General features: G+C 32.7%; 1 protein-coding gene across 1 annotated transcript in view; it reads right to left on the minus strand.

Moving 5' to 3' along the window:
- Window positions 1-15,063: 15,063 nt before the first annotated feature.
- Window positions 15,064-17,978, minus strand: part of LOC110458040 (F-box only protein 36-like) — a 15,203-nt gene continuing 12,288 nt past the window's right edge. The window contains exons 4-5 of the mRNA XM_021509585.1: window positions 17,256-17,390; window positions 15,064-16,071 (exon numbers count right to left, since the gene is read on the minus strand). Of these exons, the coding sequence (XP_021365260.1) occupies window positions 15,973-16,071; window positions 17,256-17,390 (234 nt within the window). The 3' untranslated portion in view covers window positions 15,064-15,972. The remainder of the gene's footprint in view (window positions 16,072-17,255; window positions 17,391-17,978) is intronic.

A 17,978-nucleotide genomic window follows, 5' to 3' on the forward strand; every position in this document is an offset into this window, starting at 1 on the left:
CGTGTGTGATTAGAACTCTACAGATCGTAAAGCGTCTTCAGACTATATCTCTAAAATTAATCGATAAAGTAAGCGACATCAGAAGATATGTTATTCATATAACTATGATACACCTTTATACCAAACTGCAGGTAGATATTTGAATAAATGACTGAGTAATGATAAGGTTGATTATTACGATCGGCGGTGTGGCACACGTGTGTGAATAGAACTCAACAGATTGTGAAGCGTCTTCAAACTATATCTCTAAAATTAATCGATTAAGTAAGCGACATCAGAGGATATGTTATTCATATAACTATGATTCCACTTTATACCAAACTTCAGGTAGATTTGTTAAAAAATGATTGAGTTATCGTGAATTTAATTTTACGATTTTACGAAGCTATACGCCGTGTCACATATGTGTACGTAGGGTAGGGCTTCGCATAGGTGAACACAGTTAGACCGAATTATATTGTAGAACTCTCAGCCATGCACACTCTTGAAACGAGCATGTTACCAGACCCTACGGACGTGGTTCTACTCAGGGTCCGTTATATGTTCGTGTGACTGATCGATTTAATGTTAGTGTTTAAAAAAAAAATCCCTAAGTACCTATAAGTTTAAATGAAGACTACACTAAATTTTAATGGTTATTGTTGTAAAGATACAGGAGAAAATACAATCGTTTTAAACTTCTTATGAAATAACTGGCACACAGGTGTAAATATCGGTATTTCACAAAATCAAATACATTTTGTCTGTTTACGTAAGAATAACTGTTTCTCTGTTCAAACTCGTAAAAAAATCAAATGTCAATCATTTTCACAACTTGAATCCCGTCCTGCGGACACACAAGTGTTGTGAAAGCGTAAAAAAGTTCTTCATTTAGCGTAATTGTCATCAGGTTACTAAGTTACAACTTTTGTTTAACAGGACCGTGCGTTTCGGTGCGATTCGCGCGAACACGTGTACGCGTCCCTTGTTTTTTGGCGATTGCTGCGGTTTTAGGTTTTGTTAACATACCATTCGTAGATGTTAAAAAATCTGTTTTCTTCCACACATAATTTAGGAACTTGTCAACTTTGCGCGCTTTATCAAACGTTGGCAATTCGCGCCACACAACTGTGCTCAACTTGAAATGCTGCGCGTGCGCGGCCAATTCATAGTCTCCAGTACCATGCAGCGATCTACAAGATGTACGTCAGAGTACTGCGATTGTTGAATGGTATCCAAACGCTGAATCAGCTCGGGACCCTTTGTGCAATGGTATTAAATTCTTTTGTTGAATCATAATTCTTCACCAACGATTGATGACATGATCGGGGCCTTGTCTTTATCAGTCATTATGGCAAGCCAACTTAACATTTATTCAAGGAGCAATGTCGATCCTGTATTTCAAAAAAATATATAAGATATCTTATATAGCATATGAGATACCTTATATACTATATAAGATATCTCATATACTATATGAGATATCTTATATAATATATGAGATATCATATATGAGATATCTTATATTGAAAATTAAATGAGATATCGTATATGCGATATAAGATATCTTATATACGATATAAGATATCTTATATATCATATAAAATATCTTATATAGCATCTCATTTAATTTCTATATAAGATATCTTATATAGTATATAAGATATCTTATATACTATATGAGATATCTTATATAATATATGAGATATCTTATATGATATATCTTATATTGAAAATTAAATGAGATATCGTATATGCGATATAAGATATCTTATATAGTATATAAGATATCTTATATCGTATATAAGATATCTCATTTAATTTTCTATATAAGATATCTTATATAATATATGAGATATCTTATATGATATATCTTATATTGAAAATTAAATGAGATATCGTATATGCGATATAAGATATCTTATATAGTATATAAGATATCTTATATCGTATATAAGATATCTCATTTAATTTTCTATATAAGATATCTTATATAATATATGAGATATCTTATATGATATATCTTATATTGAAAATTAAATGAGATATCGTATATGCGATATAAGATATCTTATATAGTATATAAGATATCTTATATAGAAACGAGATTTCAATTATATAAGATATCTTATATAATATATGAGATATCTTATATGAGATATCTTATATTGAAAATTAAATGAGATATCGTATATGCGATATAAGATATCTTATATGATATATAAGATATCTTATCCCGTATATAAGATATCTTATTTAGTAACGAGACTTTAATTATATAAGATATCTTATCCCGTATATAAGATATCTTACATCGCATATACGATATCTCATTTAATTTCTATATGAGATATCTCATATAGTATATGAGATATCTTATATACTATATGAGATATCTTATATAATATATAAGATATCTTATATGCAATATGAGATATCTCATATAGATATTAAATGAGATATCTTATATAAGTATATAATATATCATATATACTGAACAATGTATTGAACAATGCCATTTCCCGCACTTTTGAAGTGGGCTCAGACATAATGGCGGTGACAGGAACACGTGTTGTTACAACAAGCCTACTGTCCCTACGTAGATCCTCGAGATATTCCGGACATTTTCGACATTTTCGACATTTGTTAAAATCTCGTTCCTATATAAGATATCTTATTTAGTAACGAGACTTTAATTATATAAGATATCTTATATAGCTATATGAGATATCTTATATGTTATATAAGATATCTTATATAGAAAATTAAATGAGATATCTTATATAAGATATAAGATATCTTATATAAGATATAAGATATAAGATATCTTATATACGATATAAGATATCTTATATATCATCTCATTTAATTTCTATATAAAATATCTCATATAGTATATAAGATATCTTATATATTATATAAGATATCTCATATACTATATGAGATATCTTATATACAGACTGTACTGTATAAGATATCTCATATGCTATATAAGATATCGTATATATTTTTTTTAAATACAGGATCGTCATTGCTCCTTGAATAAATGTTAAGTTGGCTTGCCATAAGTCATGCCAATTTTAACTGACAAATGTCTCGATACGTTTTCCTGTATGTAAGTAAGCGCGGCATCGGGGAAGCTGGTTTCTTTGGCCTTAACTAAAGCTTTCTCTTCGTCAGACCCTATAACGAGGTCACACAGGTCAAAGTCAAGATCAAGGACACTGGCAATATGCGTTAAAAACCGCGAGTACGTGAAAAAGCTCGCACCCCAATGTAAATAAACATGACCAAGCATAATGGGAGAATTTTCCTTACATTTCCTAACCGAGTTGGGGTTATTAAAAACCAAGGCAGTAATTAACGAAGCATGGTCCAAGGTTAAATGTCCGATCAATTCCTAAAAATGCGCCGTTTTTGGTACAAGCGGTTTTCATATCCGTCAGCTGGTTGTCGGTATAAAGGATAACTGAAGGGGGTTTCCCTTTTGTAACAATTACTTCTCGTATGAAGTTGCTGTCACTGATTTCATTTCATGGAATACATACACGTCTCTGCCTATGCGAAGCCTTACCCTACGTACACATATGTGGCACGGCGTATAGCTTAATATCTGTACATCGTATGAATTAAATTCACGAAAACTCAATCATTTTTCAACAAATCAAATTAAAATTTGGTATATAATTGTATCATAGTCATATGAATAACATATCTCATGATGTCTCTTACTTTATCAATCATTTTAAGAGGTAAGGTCTGAAGACGCTTCTTGATATGTACAGTTTTATTAACACACGTATGCCACGCCGCCGATCGTAATAATAAATTAATCATAACTCGATCATTTTTTCAAATATCGAGCTGAAATTTGGAATATATATCCATAAAGGTCTAACTAATAACATATCTTCTGATGTCGCTTATTTTAGCGGGTAATTGTAACGATATTATCTGGCGACGCTTTCTTCACTTTGAATATGCTAATACACACATGTGTCACGCTGCGATCATAAAAATTCAATTCATCATAACTCGGTCATTTTATCAAATATCAAATTAAAATTTGGTACAGTGGTGAATTATAGTCATATTAACAACATATCTTCTGATGTCACTTACTTTATTCAGTATTTTTAAAGATGTTGTCTGGCGACGCTTTTTGTCACTTGAAGACGCTTGATGTCGGTTGAAGACGCTTTTAGGTGATGAGACGATGAGACCGGGGGTGAATACAAAACCCGGAATGCACACAGGCGTGATGAGATTTGTGAAGGCTTTTTGTATTTATTAGACCATATCTCTCTCAATAAATAATGGATTTTTATTCGGAAACCAGCATAAGAAAGATCATCGTATACTCGTTACATTGGTATCAGTTATGCTAAGCAGTATTTTAAATCAGAAGTAAAAGTGGTGGCCGGAATGAACCACTATGAAATAAAAATGGCAATATTTTCAACAGTTTTCGTTCAAAAAAATACTCATATCACTAATAATACTTAACTGATTTTTATTCGGAAACCACTCTGACCAAGGGAATTTTGCACTTATCAATTGTTGCAACACATCTTACATATTGATGGCAAAAGTGGTGGCCGGAATGAATCAAAGTCGTGTGAAAAATAATGAAAAATATCAAACTTTCTCGTAAATGTCTGTCTTTCTTGACCTATAACTCGGTAATTACTGAACTGATATTTGTTCGGTGACCACTCTAAGCAAGATAATGTTATGATCGTTAAGCTGGTATATTTTTTTTATTAATATACATTACAAATTTGATGCAAAAGTTGTGGCCGGAATGAACCACTATGAAATCTGCGGAGGCGTTTTAAGACGAAACACGCCACGTGCACCTGCACAAGAAGTCTACAGTCAGACGAGGAAGATTTCGACGAGAGTCAAACCTCTACCCTTCGCACAGAGATAGAACCGCATATTTTCATGTATGTTAATGATAGTTAATTTGTATTTTTTAAGAGAAGGTTGTCCATCGATAGAAATCAATATGATAAATATCTTTCTTTTGATGTATGCAGATGACATGGCCTTATTTGCGGAATCGCCAGATAAATTACAAAGAATGTTAGATGACATGGTCTTATTTGCAGAATCGCCAATTAAGTTACAAAGAATGAATGGTCCATGTCATGTGGACAAAACTTTAAGATATATAAAGTATGAAAGGTCGTTTAACGCGTTAAATGCTATCACGTAAATTATACACTTTTATCGCGTTAAGTCCTAACGCGTTAGCATTTTTAAAACGCGTTAAATATATGTTTATTGCGTTATTTTTTTTTTATCGCGTTAAATGCTAACGCGTTAAAATTGACAACCAATCAAATGCGTCCTTGCATATTAGCATCGTGAAACCAAAATGGAACTGTACTATTTCTTCATTAAATATCATACTGGTGATATTGATACCATTTGCATGCCTCTGATCGTTCTATATAATCCCAGTGCTAATTTTGAACTATAGGAAAATTAACAAAGAATTTGGAATTTTAACAAAGTCCCATGTCAAAACTTACAGCAGTGATTATAATTTGCAATTTTATTATGAAACCTTACTATAGGTCATATTCATCAGTACTTTGGCTAAATATGATAATTCGCATCACTGAAAACTTGTCACAATAGGCATGTGTATATGCATGAAGCTTAGGCATAATTAAAGCACCCTATTTCTGTATAAATACTAATATTGAACTGTCAAAGCTCACGGGTTAAGTGCAATGGCTAGCGAGCCTGACCATAAAGCCTAAGGCATACACGCAAAGTGTTCCCAAGGTATGATGGACCTACAGAGAGATAGGGTGAATACTACCTAACTCTGCCCATTTTGAATAAATGAGTGGTCAATTCCGACACCCACCACATCTTACGTAAACCAGCTGCTAAGAGCTGTCGGAGTTATTATGTGTACCATACCTGGATCGCGACAAGAAGACAGTAGTTCCTGCTCCATGGAAGCCGCTACTATGTTCTGAAATTGGTCATCGGTCAGAAACCATTCCCTCCCCAGTGCCACATCTCTCCTCAAGTTTTGTAGTCTAAACAATAACATTGATGTGAATAATATTACCTATCAACAAACTATTATATATCACATTAAGTTTCAGAACTAGTTTAATTTTTGGAGCTATTAAATTCCCAGCTGTCTTCGCCTGTTTCCGCAACTAAATTTAATGGGTCCTGGGTTTGAATTTTGTTAAAATAATATTGGCACTATTACCTACAACTATCTTATGTATATATGTAAACAAAAAGTCTACGTTTTTTTTGGAGAAAATGAGCATGTTCAGTCGCCTGATGTGTCCTGTCACTCTGAACTTTAACCACGTGACCTTACAACTTTGCCGAAATAATATTTTCTGCAATTTCGAGAAATTAGGCATTTTTTGTGTTCTGAAGTGTCAGTCACATTTAACTTTAAATGACCCATGTGACCTCGAAACTTTGCCAAAACATTTTTTGTAACACTTCCTGCAACTAGTATATGTTTATACAGAAAGTGTACCATTTTTAGGAAAATTTGCAGTTTTAGTCTTCCAAAGTGTCGGTGTATGTTGGAACTTTGCAATTTCAGTCTCCCCAAGTGTCCACGACCTTGACATTTGACGCTGTGACATTGACACTTTGCGGAAATATTCCTTGAATTACTTCCTAATTATGGAAAATTTCCAAATTCAGATTATTGCCATGTGTCATGTTTCATTTGTATCTAGTGTATATCTACTTCATGTAACTTATCATTGTTGACATGTAATTGTAAATGTATGACGGGAGAAAGCTGTGATAAGTTGTAATAACTTGTGCCCAATTCATTGTTCAATTTTATTGGCAATAAATTTGTTTAAAGTAAAAGTACAGCATTAATCAGTTTCGCCAAGTTAACGAACATGAACTAGACCTCTATCACAACTAAGAAAAAACATTTATTTAAATGTTAATCATTGTTACACACACATTCGGAGCTGTTCGTATCAGTACGACTTGTGAAACATAAACATACAAAGTGTTACATTTAAACACTTATATTACTTAACAAATTAGTGAAATGTTTGGAGATGGCGAAACTGTCTGCACCTTTGAGCAATCGCAACTTCTCGGCCAATTTCGGCTAGGCACGTGATTCCGTGCCTAGCCGGAATTTGCCGAGAAGTTGCGATTGCACCTTTGAGCAAACACGGAAGGCCTGATGACGTTACAAATGTTGCTGCGTGACGTCATTCAGGCGTGTTTACAACAATGTTTCAGTCAAATGTTCTTCTTTATTGACTGGTGCTCATCGGCATTTTGATAGATGTATACCCTTACTTATGTAACGAATTTGCCTGCTCCTACACTAGGCCTAAGTAATGGTTATGGTTATTGTTCGTTGCCAAAATAATCCTTCATCCACGATACGATTATTAGAACAACATTCTATAAAACAAGCACCTTTGTATAAGTGTGTCCCTTGTGCCAGCATCCCCGTCAAAGCAACACGTTAACAGTAATCCACTGTTGATAGGATTTCCTGAACAAAAAACAGATCCTGGCGTCGTTAGCCATGATGAAGTAATATATGTAACTGTAACTTTGATTGGACACTTTAACGCGTTAAAAAATAAGTTTTTGATTATTTAACGCAATAAAAGTATATATTTTTAAAACGTGATAGCAAAAAACTATTTTTAACTGTTAAATCCTTGTTAAACGCTTTAAATGATGTTTTAACACGTTAAATGCTAACGCGTTAGTTTATCTCGTTTTTGACAACAACAGCCTTTCATAATTAAGGGTTTTCAAGGTTGGATGTGAGGAAATATTCTTTCACGCAGAGATATATGTGGACTAGCCTTCCATTTAATGTTGTAAATGCGATTTTAGTAAAACAATTTAAGTACAAACTTGATGAACATTGGAAAAATCATATTTGACCCCTGTGACCTTAAATATAGGTCAAGATCATTCATTTTAACAAAGTTGGTAGCCCTCATCCAATCATATTAAGAGCCAAATATCATCATCCTGCGCCTTTTGGTTATTCAGACAGTCATTTCAAGGTTTGCACATATCTGAACCCTGTGACCTTGAATATTAGTCTAGATTATTCATTTGAACAAACTTAGTAGCCCTTCACACCAGCATGTTACTGGCCAAATATCATTATCCTGTGCCATATGGTCATTCAGAAGAAATTAGCCCTTCACCCAGCATGTTAGTTGCCAAATATCATTATCCTGTGCCATATGGTTATTCAGAAGAAATAGTTAAATTTTGAAATTATTTGATCCCTGTGACCTTGAATAAAGGTCAAGGTAATTGTTTTTTACAAACTTGGTAGCTCTCTATTCTAGCATGCTACTGGTCAAATATCAACATTCTGAGTCGTTTAAAGATTTTAAAAATATATTTGACCCTGTGACATTGAATATCAGTCAAGGTCATTCATTCAAACATTTTTACTTTGTAGCCCTTTATCCAACATGCTAATTGCCAAATATAAACATTCTGGGCCTCATGGTTATTCAGAAAAAGTTGTTTAAAGATCTGAAACATATTTGACCCCTGTAACCTTGAATATAATTCAAGGTCATTCATTTGAACAAAGTCGGTAGCCCTTCATGCCAGCATGCTACTGTCCAAATATCAAAATCCTGGTCCTTTTAATTATTTAAAAGAAGTTAAAATTAGTTTTTAGACAATTGACCCATCACCTTGAATATGGGTGAAGGTCATTTATCTGAACAAACTTGGTAGCCCTTCATCCCAGTTTGCTTTTGGCCACATATCAGCGACCTAGGCCTTTTGGTTATTCAGAAGTTGTTTAAAGGTTTTTTGAGATAATTGACCCCTGTGACCTTGAATATGGGTGAAAGTCATTCATTTGAACAAACTTGGTAGCCCTTCATCCCAGTTTGCTTCTTGCCACATATCATCACCCTAGGCACTTTGGTTATGAAGAAGTTGTTGACGCTGGACAGACAGATGACAGACACCGCGCCACGGCATAAGCTCAAATGGCTCTTGGGGCCAGGTGAGCTAGAAACAAGAGGCCCCGAGGGCCTATGTCGCTCACCTGTTTCTTTTGCTACATGCAACTGACATACAGGTAACTTAAGACCAAATTTGGTAACCAGAACACAAGACATTTTAATATCTCTTAAATCTTAAATGTTTCTGAAGATATTGTTGTTTGAAACTTTGAAATTTTAATTAACCCATATTGACCTTTGACTCCCGACTTGCACTTAAAGTTGACCTTTAACCTCATTACTGTAATAAAGAAAACAATTCACACAGCTGGTCTAAATAACCAACCAAAGTATCATGACTCTAGTCCAAATGGTTCTTAGGTTATTGTTGTTTGAAGTTTTTAATATTTTTGACCCCAGTGACCTTGAAAGAAAATCAAAGTCATTTTAATGAGGAAACTTTATAGCACTCCATCCCAGGTACCTACTGGCCAAATATCATGACCCTAGGCCTAATGGAACTTGAGAAGAAGATTGTTAAAGTTTTTTAACCAAAGTTGACATTTGAACCCCGACTAGCATTTAAAGTTGACCTTTGACCTCATAACAGTGGAAAAGAAAAATATTCGCACTGCTGGTCTTCACAACATACCCAAGTATCATTACTCTAGTTCAAATGGTTCTTAGGATGATGTTGTTTGAATTTTTTAACATATGTGACCCCTGTGACCTTCAAAGCAGGTCTAGGCCTTTTTAATGAGGAAACTTTATAGCACATCCCAGGTACTTACTGGCCAAATATCATGACCCTGGGCCTTATGGAACTTGAGAAGAAGATTGTTAAAGCTTTTAACCAAAGTTGACATTTGAACCCCGACTAGCATTTAAAGTTGACCTTTGACCTCATAACTGTAATTGAGAAAAATATTCGCACTTCTGGTCTACATAACATACCCAAGTATCATGACTCTAGTTCAAATGGTTCTTAGGATATTGTTGTTTGAAATTTTTCACATATTTGACCGGTGTGACCTTGAAAGTAGGTCAAGGAGATTTTAATGAGGAAAGTTTATAGCACTCCATCCCAGGTACCTACTGGCCAAATATCATGACCCTAGGTCCTACAGTTCTTCAAAAGAAGAACATGGCCCTTTGGGTCAGATGAGCTAAAAAACTATAAAAGTGTCCATGGAAAGACCTGAGAATACATTTTATAAAAATAATGAAACAAAAGAGATTCAAATTGTTATTTTAGTGTAAAGTTTAATGTCATAAAATTCAATCAACTCTACAATAGATACATATAACTTTTTAGATACACAATACTAGTAAACACCATATTGGTTAACATCATGTCGTCAAATACCATACTGATAAACACCATGTCGTCAAACACCATACTGATAAACACCATGTCGTCAAACACCATACTGATAAACACCATGTCGTTAAACACAATACTGATAAACACCAATTTCAAACTAAAGTCGACCTGTGCAAACCTTGGGAGAAGACCCCAATTCAACAAATGATTTGATCATTGGAGAGCATGGTCAGAATTAGATACTGTACACCAGGAAATTTTCGCCCAGTCAAACTTTTGCCCATTGCTCATGATATCAAATTTCGCCCTTCGCCCATGGAATCAAATTTTGCCTTTCATGTACCTGGTATATTATGCTGTTTACTTATATTCGCTGTAATGATAAATTTGCCTCTACTACGGTGTGCGAACAAGGCAAAAATTAAACCCCTCCCGATGTACAGTATACTAAATACAGTAAGAACTAAAAGGAAAGGCCGTACAAAAATAATATCATCTACGGAACAAATATATAACTATTTATAGGTTAAAATCAACTCTTCAAACTACAAAATAAAAATATAAAGATACAATGGTTGTTGACTATGGTATAGTCTGTAAAGTCTATGTAAGTACAGATTTACATAAAGAATCGTTTCTTTTTTATTATGTTTTCATATTAGTTCAATCTTCAGGCCTTATACATAACAGGGACTTAAATGATTTGATTCCTACCTTCATTTCAAAATTTTCATTTCTATAAAAACCTTCTACTTGTACATGTATATGGATTTGCACAGGGCTGCTCTAGTACATAGTATACCATGTAGTTAAAAACTGTCAGTCTGTGTATAATTAGTCTAAAGTCTTTGAGTTCTTACCGTGAGAAGTGTATGTTAATTGTTACAAAATGTCAACGCAAATGAGAGAAACTTTTATTTTAAATTATTAATTAGATTTTAAAATCACATATTTTTGTTACACCACAATGTAGCAAACTCTCCTGAGAAATTGAAAATACTGGCAAACATAGCGTCTAACTGTATCAGAAAATAATAAAATAAACTTCAAAATACTGTTTCTCAATGAGGATGTAAAATTATATATATTAATACTACAGATATCATAAAGCTACAGAAAAGAAATTGATCTGTTGCATCTTTTAGCAATATTCATGCATCACAGTCAAAAAAGTATGGAATGTATTTATATTGGAATAATTAATTCAGTGAAATATTCTGAATCCAAGCCTCAGCCTCAGTATAGCTACACAAGCTATGAAACCTTCAGATACCAACAATGAATTTGTTCATGGAATTTATTTCTATTTATATATATCTGACACTCTTTTAGTAAAACCTAAGGTTTCTGATCTTTTTCAAAGAAAATTAAAGTCAATTATCATATACATATTACATATATATTCTTAACATATATCATACAATAGAAACTAATACCTCTTGGCTATACATACTTATATGCAGGAATTTTGTACATAAAAATGTCCCAAACAGTAAACAAAATATAATCAAAATAAAAAATATGGTGGCAAGGAAGAGATTTTGTATATATATATGACAGATAAATTTTAGAGAAATCAGTAAATAAAATGAAAAAGAGACTAAACTTTGTGAGAATGTTTTGGCAAGTTTCTTTAGGTTTGGTAGGTTGATGTTGATAATGACTTCAGCTGGGGCAACTCCTTGATTACTTTCATCGTACAAATCGAAAATATTGGGATAAAAATGGATAATGAGGAGTGCTAGCTAAATTTAATGTATGACTATATTTCGTTCAAGGCGTCTAATCATTGATGGAGCAAGGATATTTTATAATTTAGTTATTTGTTATTAGTCTGAAAATTAAGTCAAATGGATATATTTAAATATAGATAAATGTGTACAAGACAAACTGGACTTATTCTATAAGATGCACTGGACTTATTCTATAAGACGCACTGGACTTATTCTATAAGACGCACTGGACTTCTGGACAGAGTTTAAGTTGTTTACACCAGCAACTTTTTGTCTTGGAAAACAACTTAAATACTAGCACATTTCTTAGCGGAAAAAAACCTTTAATAGTTGTGATTCAAACTAGTAGCAGTATTTTCCTTAGTCACACATATTTTGTGTCATTCAGAAAGCATGTTTTGGACAAAAATATCAAATTAGAGGTTTACCGTTTAGAAATAGCAGGTAGAGAATTTGTGAGGGGACAGTTTTTGGTCACAGTCCTTCCGGAGATTGACGGTTTAATTTAATGTTTTAGTACAGAATAATTTGAAAGTTAGTCACTTAAACCACTTACAAATACTTGTTTTTATTTAGTTTTTGTTTGTCTGTTTGCATTTCCTTATTTGATTAACTAATTTTGATAGAAATTGAAAGAAAGAAAAAAAATGGTGTAATTTTATTTAAGTTTATTTAAGCAATTTTAGAATAAAAATGCGAAAATTAAAGAAAACGATGAAAACAGAAAGCAATTTATAAGAAAAACAGACATCTGAAACAATGTTTCAAAAATTTGCAGTTATTGGTACATTAACAGTTCAGTCTTAGTAAACAAGTTCAAAATTGGAAGGCACACAACAATACAAGAGTAGAAAACAATTAAAGCAGATCTATGACATCTTTTTCAAAGAATAATAACATAAAACATGTAAAAAAAAAAATCAAAAATGGCACTTCTTTGATAATAAGCATTCATCAGAAATATAAGGCAAGCAGTAATATGTATAGATCTACAGAAATTGTATAACACACATCAGGCAGCTCCGTTCTCTAAAATTGATACGAAGGAAAATTATGCAAAATCACTTATCAGACCATACAAGGGTCATTGAAATGTTTCTTTTTTTTTATTGTTATATTCTATAAGTAAAGCCTATATTGAAACTTCAAGAGATACAAACTGAAGAAATTTAAAACAAATTCATTTCAAAATAGACCGTTTATATTACAGTAATAAAATTGTTGATCTCTAAAATACAGCCTCTGTAGTTTTTTTTGGATACTACAGTATATGAAAAGATGTGGATTATGAGTTAAGATTTACAACATTGGTACCAATGATCATTATTTATCTGGTCTGTTCTAGTCTACAAGACTGTACAAACGAGTACAATAATACTTAGGAAGTAAACATGTGATAGACTGGCGTACTTCCTGTGTAAGTGTTGTACTAAAATTAGTTCTTTCTGATACATTATGTACTTACTACAAAAAACTCCATGTTCTTAAGATCTTTGTCAGGAAGAGAAACTTACTTTAATCTTCTCTATTTATTTCTAAGGCATTTATTTGTTATACTGTAATTGTTGAAGTTTAAGGATTGTCTTTTTGATGAATGACAGATTGTGGTATTAGAGAATGGAGGAATTAAAGCTTAGATGTGGTGATCTGGAGCCTGATGTATAAATGAAATACAATAAAAAAATAAGGACATTGCCTCGTACGCCTGGGACCATAATTTGGATTTAAGTTTGGATGCATTCCTGCAATTGAACACAGCATGGATTTCAGGAGACTTAAATTCCATAAGTTATTTCTCAGAAAAATATAAAACTCCAACATATTGGAATAAAATTAACATGCAAAATTAAATTTTAAATAGTACAAGTTCTCTTATTTTTGTATAGGGATCAGATAATTAAGAAGAAAATTGAAGAAAAAATTCAGAACTGAAATATGTGTGTAAAATCTTACTTCTGTAGTAATTGTATTATATCAACGTTGTAATAATCTTGACAATAAAATTGAGCAAAAACAGATACAAACATTTTTGTGAATGCAATGCATGGCCACTGTTTAATGTTTACGGTAATTAAAAGTGTAAGAACAAAATCTAAAGAAATTTAGTTTTTACCCTGATAAAGATAAAATGAAGTTAATAAAGTTCATAAAAAAATTTAACCTGAATTATTTTTTTCTATAGGAAGCGATTACAGAGTTACGAAAAAACCCAACCTTAATTAACTCATTCACCCCTGAAATTTCATAATGAACTATTACAACCTTTGAATTGGAAGAGCTCATTTGCCTTCAGAGGTAAATGAAACTGGGACTTTAAGGCAATACACACAAAATTATATGTAGACTTAGCAACATCCTAAAGAATATGTTTGTAGCAATTTTCTTAGTTTAAATGTAGTCAATATATCTTTACTATAAATATTGTTTTATATCTCTTTAATGTTCACATTGATGAAGTATTCCGTCTTTGCGTATTGTTACGTCATTTGTTTGCGAGAGTTACGTCATCAATTTTTGAGAAAACAATGTAATTTTCTCACACAAACCAATGACGTAACAATGAATACCTACTCACAAGAGCAGATAACTCTGCAATACACAAAGACGGAATATTGACCGAATTTCACTTTGAAATGTTCACATGGGTAAAGTATATCGACTGAATTTCACTTTGAATATAATATAAAAATAACCATGTGTTTGTACCTATATGAATATGCTGTAATGTAAGCAATTTATAGTTTGCAGAGTGTAAATTAAGAATTGGCTTATCATTGGTAAAATACAGTGGACGGTTTCAAAAACACAGCAAAATACATTGCATAAATATTTGGCAGTTATGGACAGTTAACCCTAATACATTCAGGCCATTGTACAACATATAATACTTCAGTTATTTGCAGATTATTTTTCTGAAGATAGAGGGTATCACTGTTTGTGTTCAAATCACAAAGAGCTCCATTCAGATTTTTTTTTTCTTGAAAAATTTCCATTCTATAAAGATGATGAAGCAACCAAAATGACTTTTTCTGGCTTGAAGTAACTTCTTCTATGCTTTTTTTTTTTTTTTTTTAGTGTTGAGTGTTTCCTTTGTAGCCAATAAATTAGGCACTTATTTTGAGGCTGTGAATGTATAGTACCTGGATTGTGACATCGGTAAAGTGTGGGAATCGTACTGTAAAAGTCCAAAGTTCTATCTCTATAATTTTTACTAGTTCTTTTTTATTTCATTTCTTTTTTCATATATTCAAATTTCAAACAATAATTATTATATATATATATCATGGTAAAGTGTGATTTTTTTTGGAATAAATGTTTTGAAAAGATTTTTTTTTTCTCCACAATAACAACAATGGTAATAATATTGAAAAAGTTTTCGGTACCCTCTGCCTTAACTATGAAAAATAAGCATACAGTACAATGGTACATATGTTATTTCTATTAAATGGAAAATTAATAAATCACAAAATTTGTTCGTGTATAGCATTTTTTATCAATCATTTAAATACAGGGAAGACACTTTGTGACACCCATTTTGGATAACTGAAAAATATATATATGCTATGGTAAATATAGTGTAATTGATATAACAACTACTTCGTTACATACAGGGATTTTTATAATGAAAATCCTGTATTGAAGCACTTATTTTTTTTGCAATAAACATAACACAGAATATCACAGTTCCAATCCCTCAATACTCTACTAATTCAGTAATGTCAAACTATCAAATCATAAATTGATGTTATTTTGTTATTTTTTAGATAAAAAAATGATGTTTCAATTTTTTCAACAGATAAAATGATCCATCATTGCACATTTCATATTTCTATATAAAAAAAAATCCACTGTCAAGTTCTTAAATTTTTTAAGCAATTTTTAATATTGCGATAAACAACTTTACTCGAATCATACTTTTATAAACTTGTTTCCTTTTTTTTCTCTATTCAATCTAAAATGTCAGTCACTGCTGTTCCTGTTCTTCCTCCTGATGTGTGATGAAGGCATATCCTCCCGCAGGAGGTAAGTCTTCAGGGTTCAGCTTCATACGACGAAGCTGCATCTAAAGTAGAAAGAAACAAGTAAAATAAATAAATATACAACATTTGATATAGCGCCCTATCTAGCTAACATAAGCCACTCTAAAGCGCTTTACAGTACACAGATATACAATTAATACAATTAGCATATACATTAATCAATACAATATTGAGGAATTCGCAGGAGCTGCCTTATCAGGCGCTAACTCCTAGTCCTATACCACCTGGCTAATATTATACTATGTGTGTATGCCTGCGTGTGTGCTGGAGATGTATTGTGTTCTGTTTGTAGTGGCATGGGATCATACTTCCGATGGTGTCATTTATAGTGCCATCTCACTTGAATGCCACAGCACAGTTACCGCAACATCCACCCCAGACCATTTTATACTCCACCTGGGTTAATGGAGTTGTGTGGGCAGGAGAAAAACACTTTCTCTGATATTCCATGCGTACGATGACTTCGGGGATGGAACCCCTGCCGCCTGCTTGGAAGGCCGGAGTGTTTAATATACTTGAAAGAATATTAGATGCATGGCTATGGTATGAATGATATATAAAAGAGGGAAAGGATTGACATTTTTTTAGGCTGTCTCACCCAGATAGATTTGTCCCTCTCCCACCTCTACATACATGTAAATGTGAGATCAATAAAATCTACCACCTGTAATTGAGCAAGATCAGCTAGGTTTTATCACATAATGTACTGTGTTATCCAGTGAATATACCATTCCAATGACATATTTTTGTAGCATATTAACCCATGTAATATGACCTATCAACCCTGTGATTGGTTGTAAGTTTCAATTGTTTCGATTGTGATGTCACGCCTAGCACAACAACATGAGGTCACAGACTTAAGCACTGGAGTCAAAATGGCGGCTTTTTACATTTCAAGGTTGCATGAAATTTGTCATTTTACATGAATAAATGCGTAAAATATATCGTAAAAGGTTTTAATTTCATCATATTGCCTTTTCCGCAATGCAGCATCAGAGATTTCCAAATTCGTGACGTCACATCATTGTTGAGCGATTGTGACGTCACGTCACGTGAAATAGGGTGTAAGATAGAAGTTTCTCACCCGGGACATGCAGCTCTATCTTACATACAGGGAATGGAGAGAAATAAAATGTTCTGACAATAATGTAGAAGAGTAAAACAAGTTAACATTTTTAGAAATTTAGATCTTCATAAAGCATCTTACCTGTAACTGGAGTTTATTTGTGAAGAAGAGACGTTTCCAACTTTTATCCTTGGCTAGCTCTTCCAGCTCTGGTGTTATTGGAGTCTCACTGTATCTACGGTAGATATTCTCCCAGATTTCACAAGAGTTACACAGCTATAAAACATACAAAATATCACCAGTCTGACAGCTATAAAACATACAAAAATATCACCAGTCTGACAGCTATAAAACATACAAAATATCACCAGCCTAACAGCTATAAAACATACAAAAATATCACCAGTCGGACAGCTATAAAACATACAAAATATCACCAGTCGGACAGCTATAAAACATACAAAGTATCACCAGTCGGACAGCTATAAAACATAGCAGTTTGACAGCTATGACACAAAGATCACAACAGTTTGACAGCTATAACATAAAAGATAGCAGTGTGACAGCTATAACATAAATATAACACCAGTTTGACAGCTATAACACAAAGATAACACCAGATTGACAGCTATAACACAAAGATAACACCAGTTTGATAGCTATAACATAAAGATAACACCAGCTTGACAGCTATAACATAAAGATAACACCAATTTGACAGATATAACACAAAGATAACACCAGTTTGACAGCTATATCACAAAGATAACATCAGTTTGACAGCTATAACAAAAAGATAACACCAGTTTGATAGCTATAACATAAAGATAACACGAGCTTGACAGCTATAACATAAAGATAACA

Source organism: Mizuhopecten yessoensis, unplaced genomic scaffold, assembly GCF_002113885.1.
Source record: "Mizuhopecten yessoensis strain PY_sf001 unplaced genomic scaffold, ASM211388v2 scaffold9409, whole genome shotgun sequence".
Classification (NCBI taxonomy): domain Eukaryota; kingdom Metazoa; phylum Mollusca; class Bivalvia; order Pectinida; family Pectinidae; genus Mizuhopecten; species Mizuhopecten yessoensis.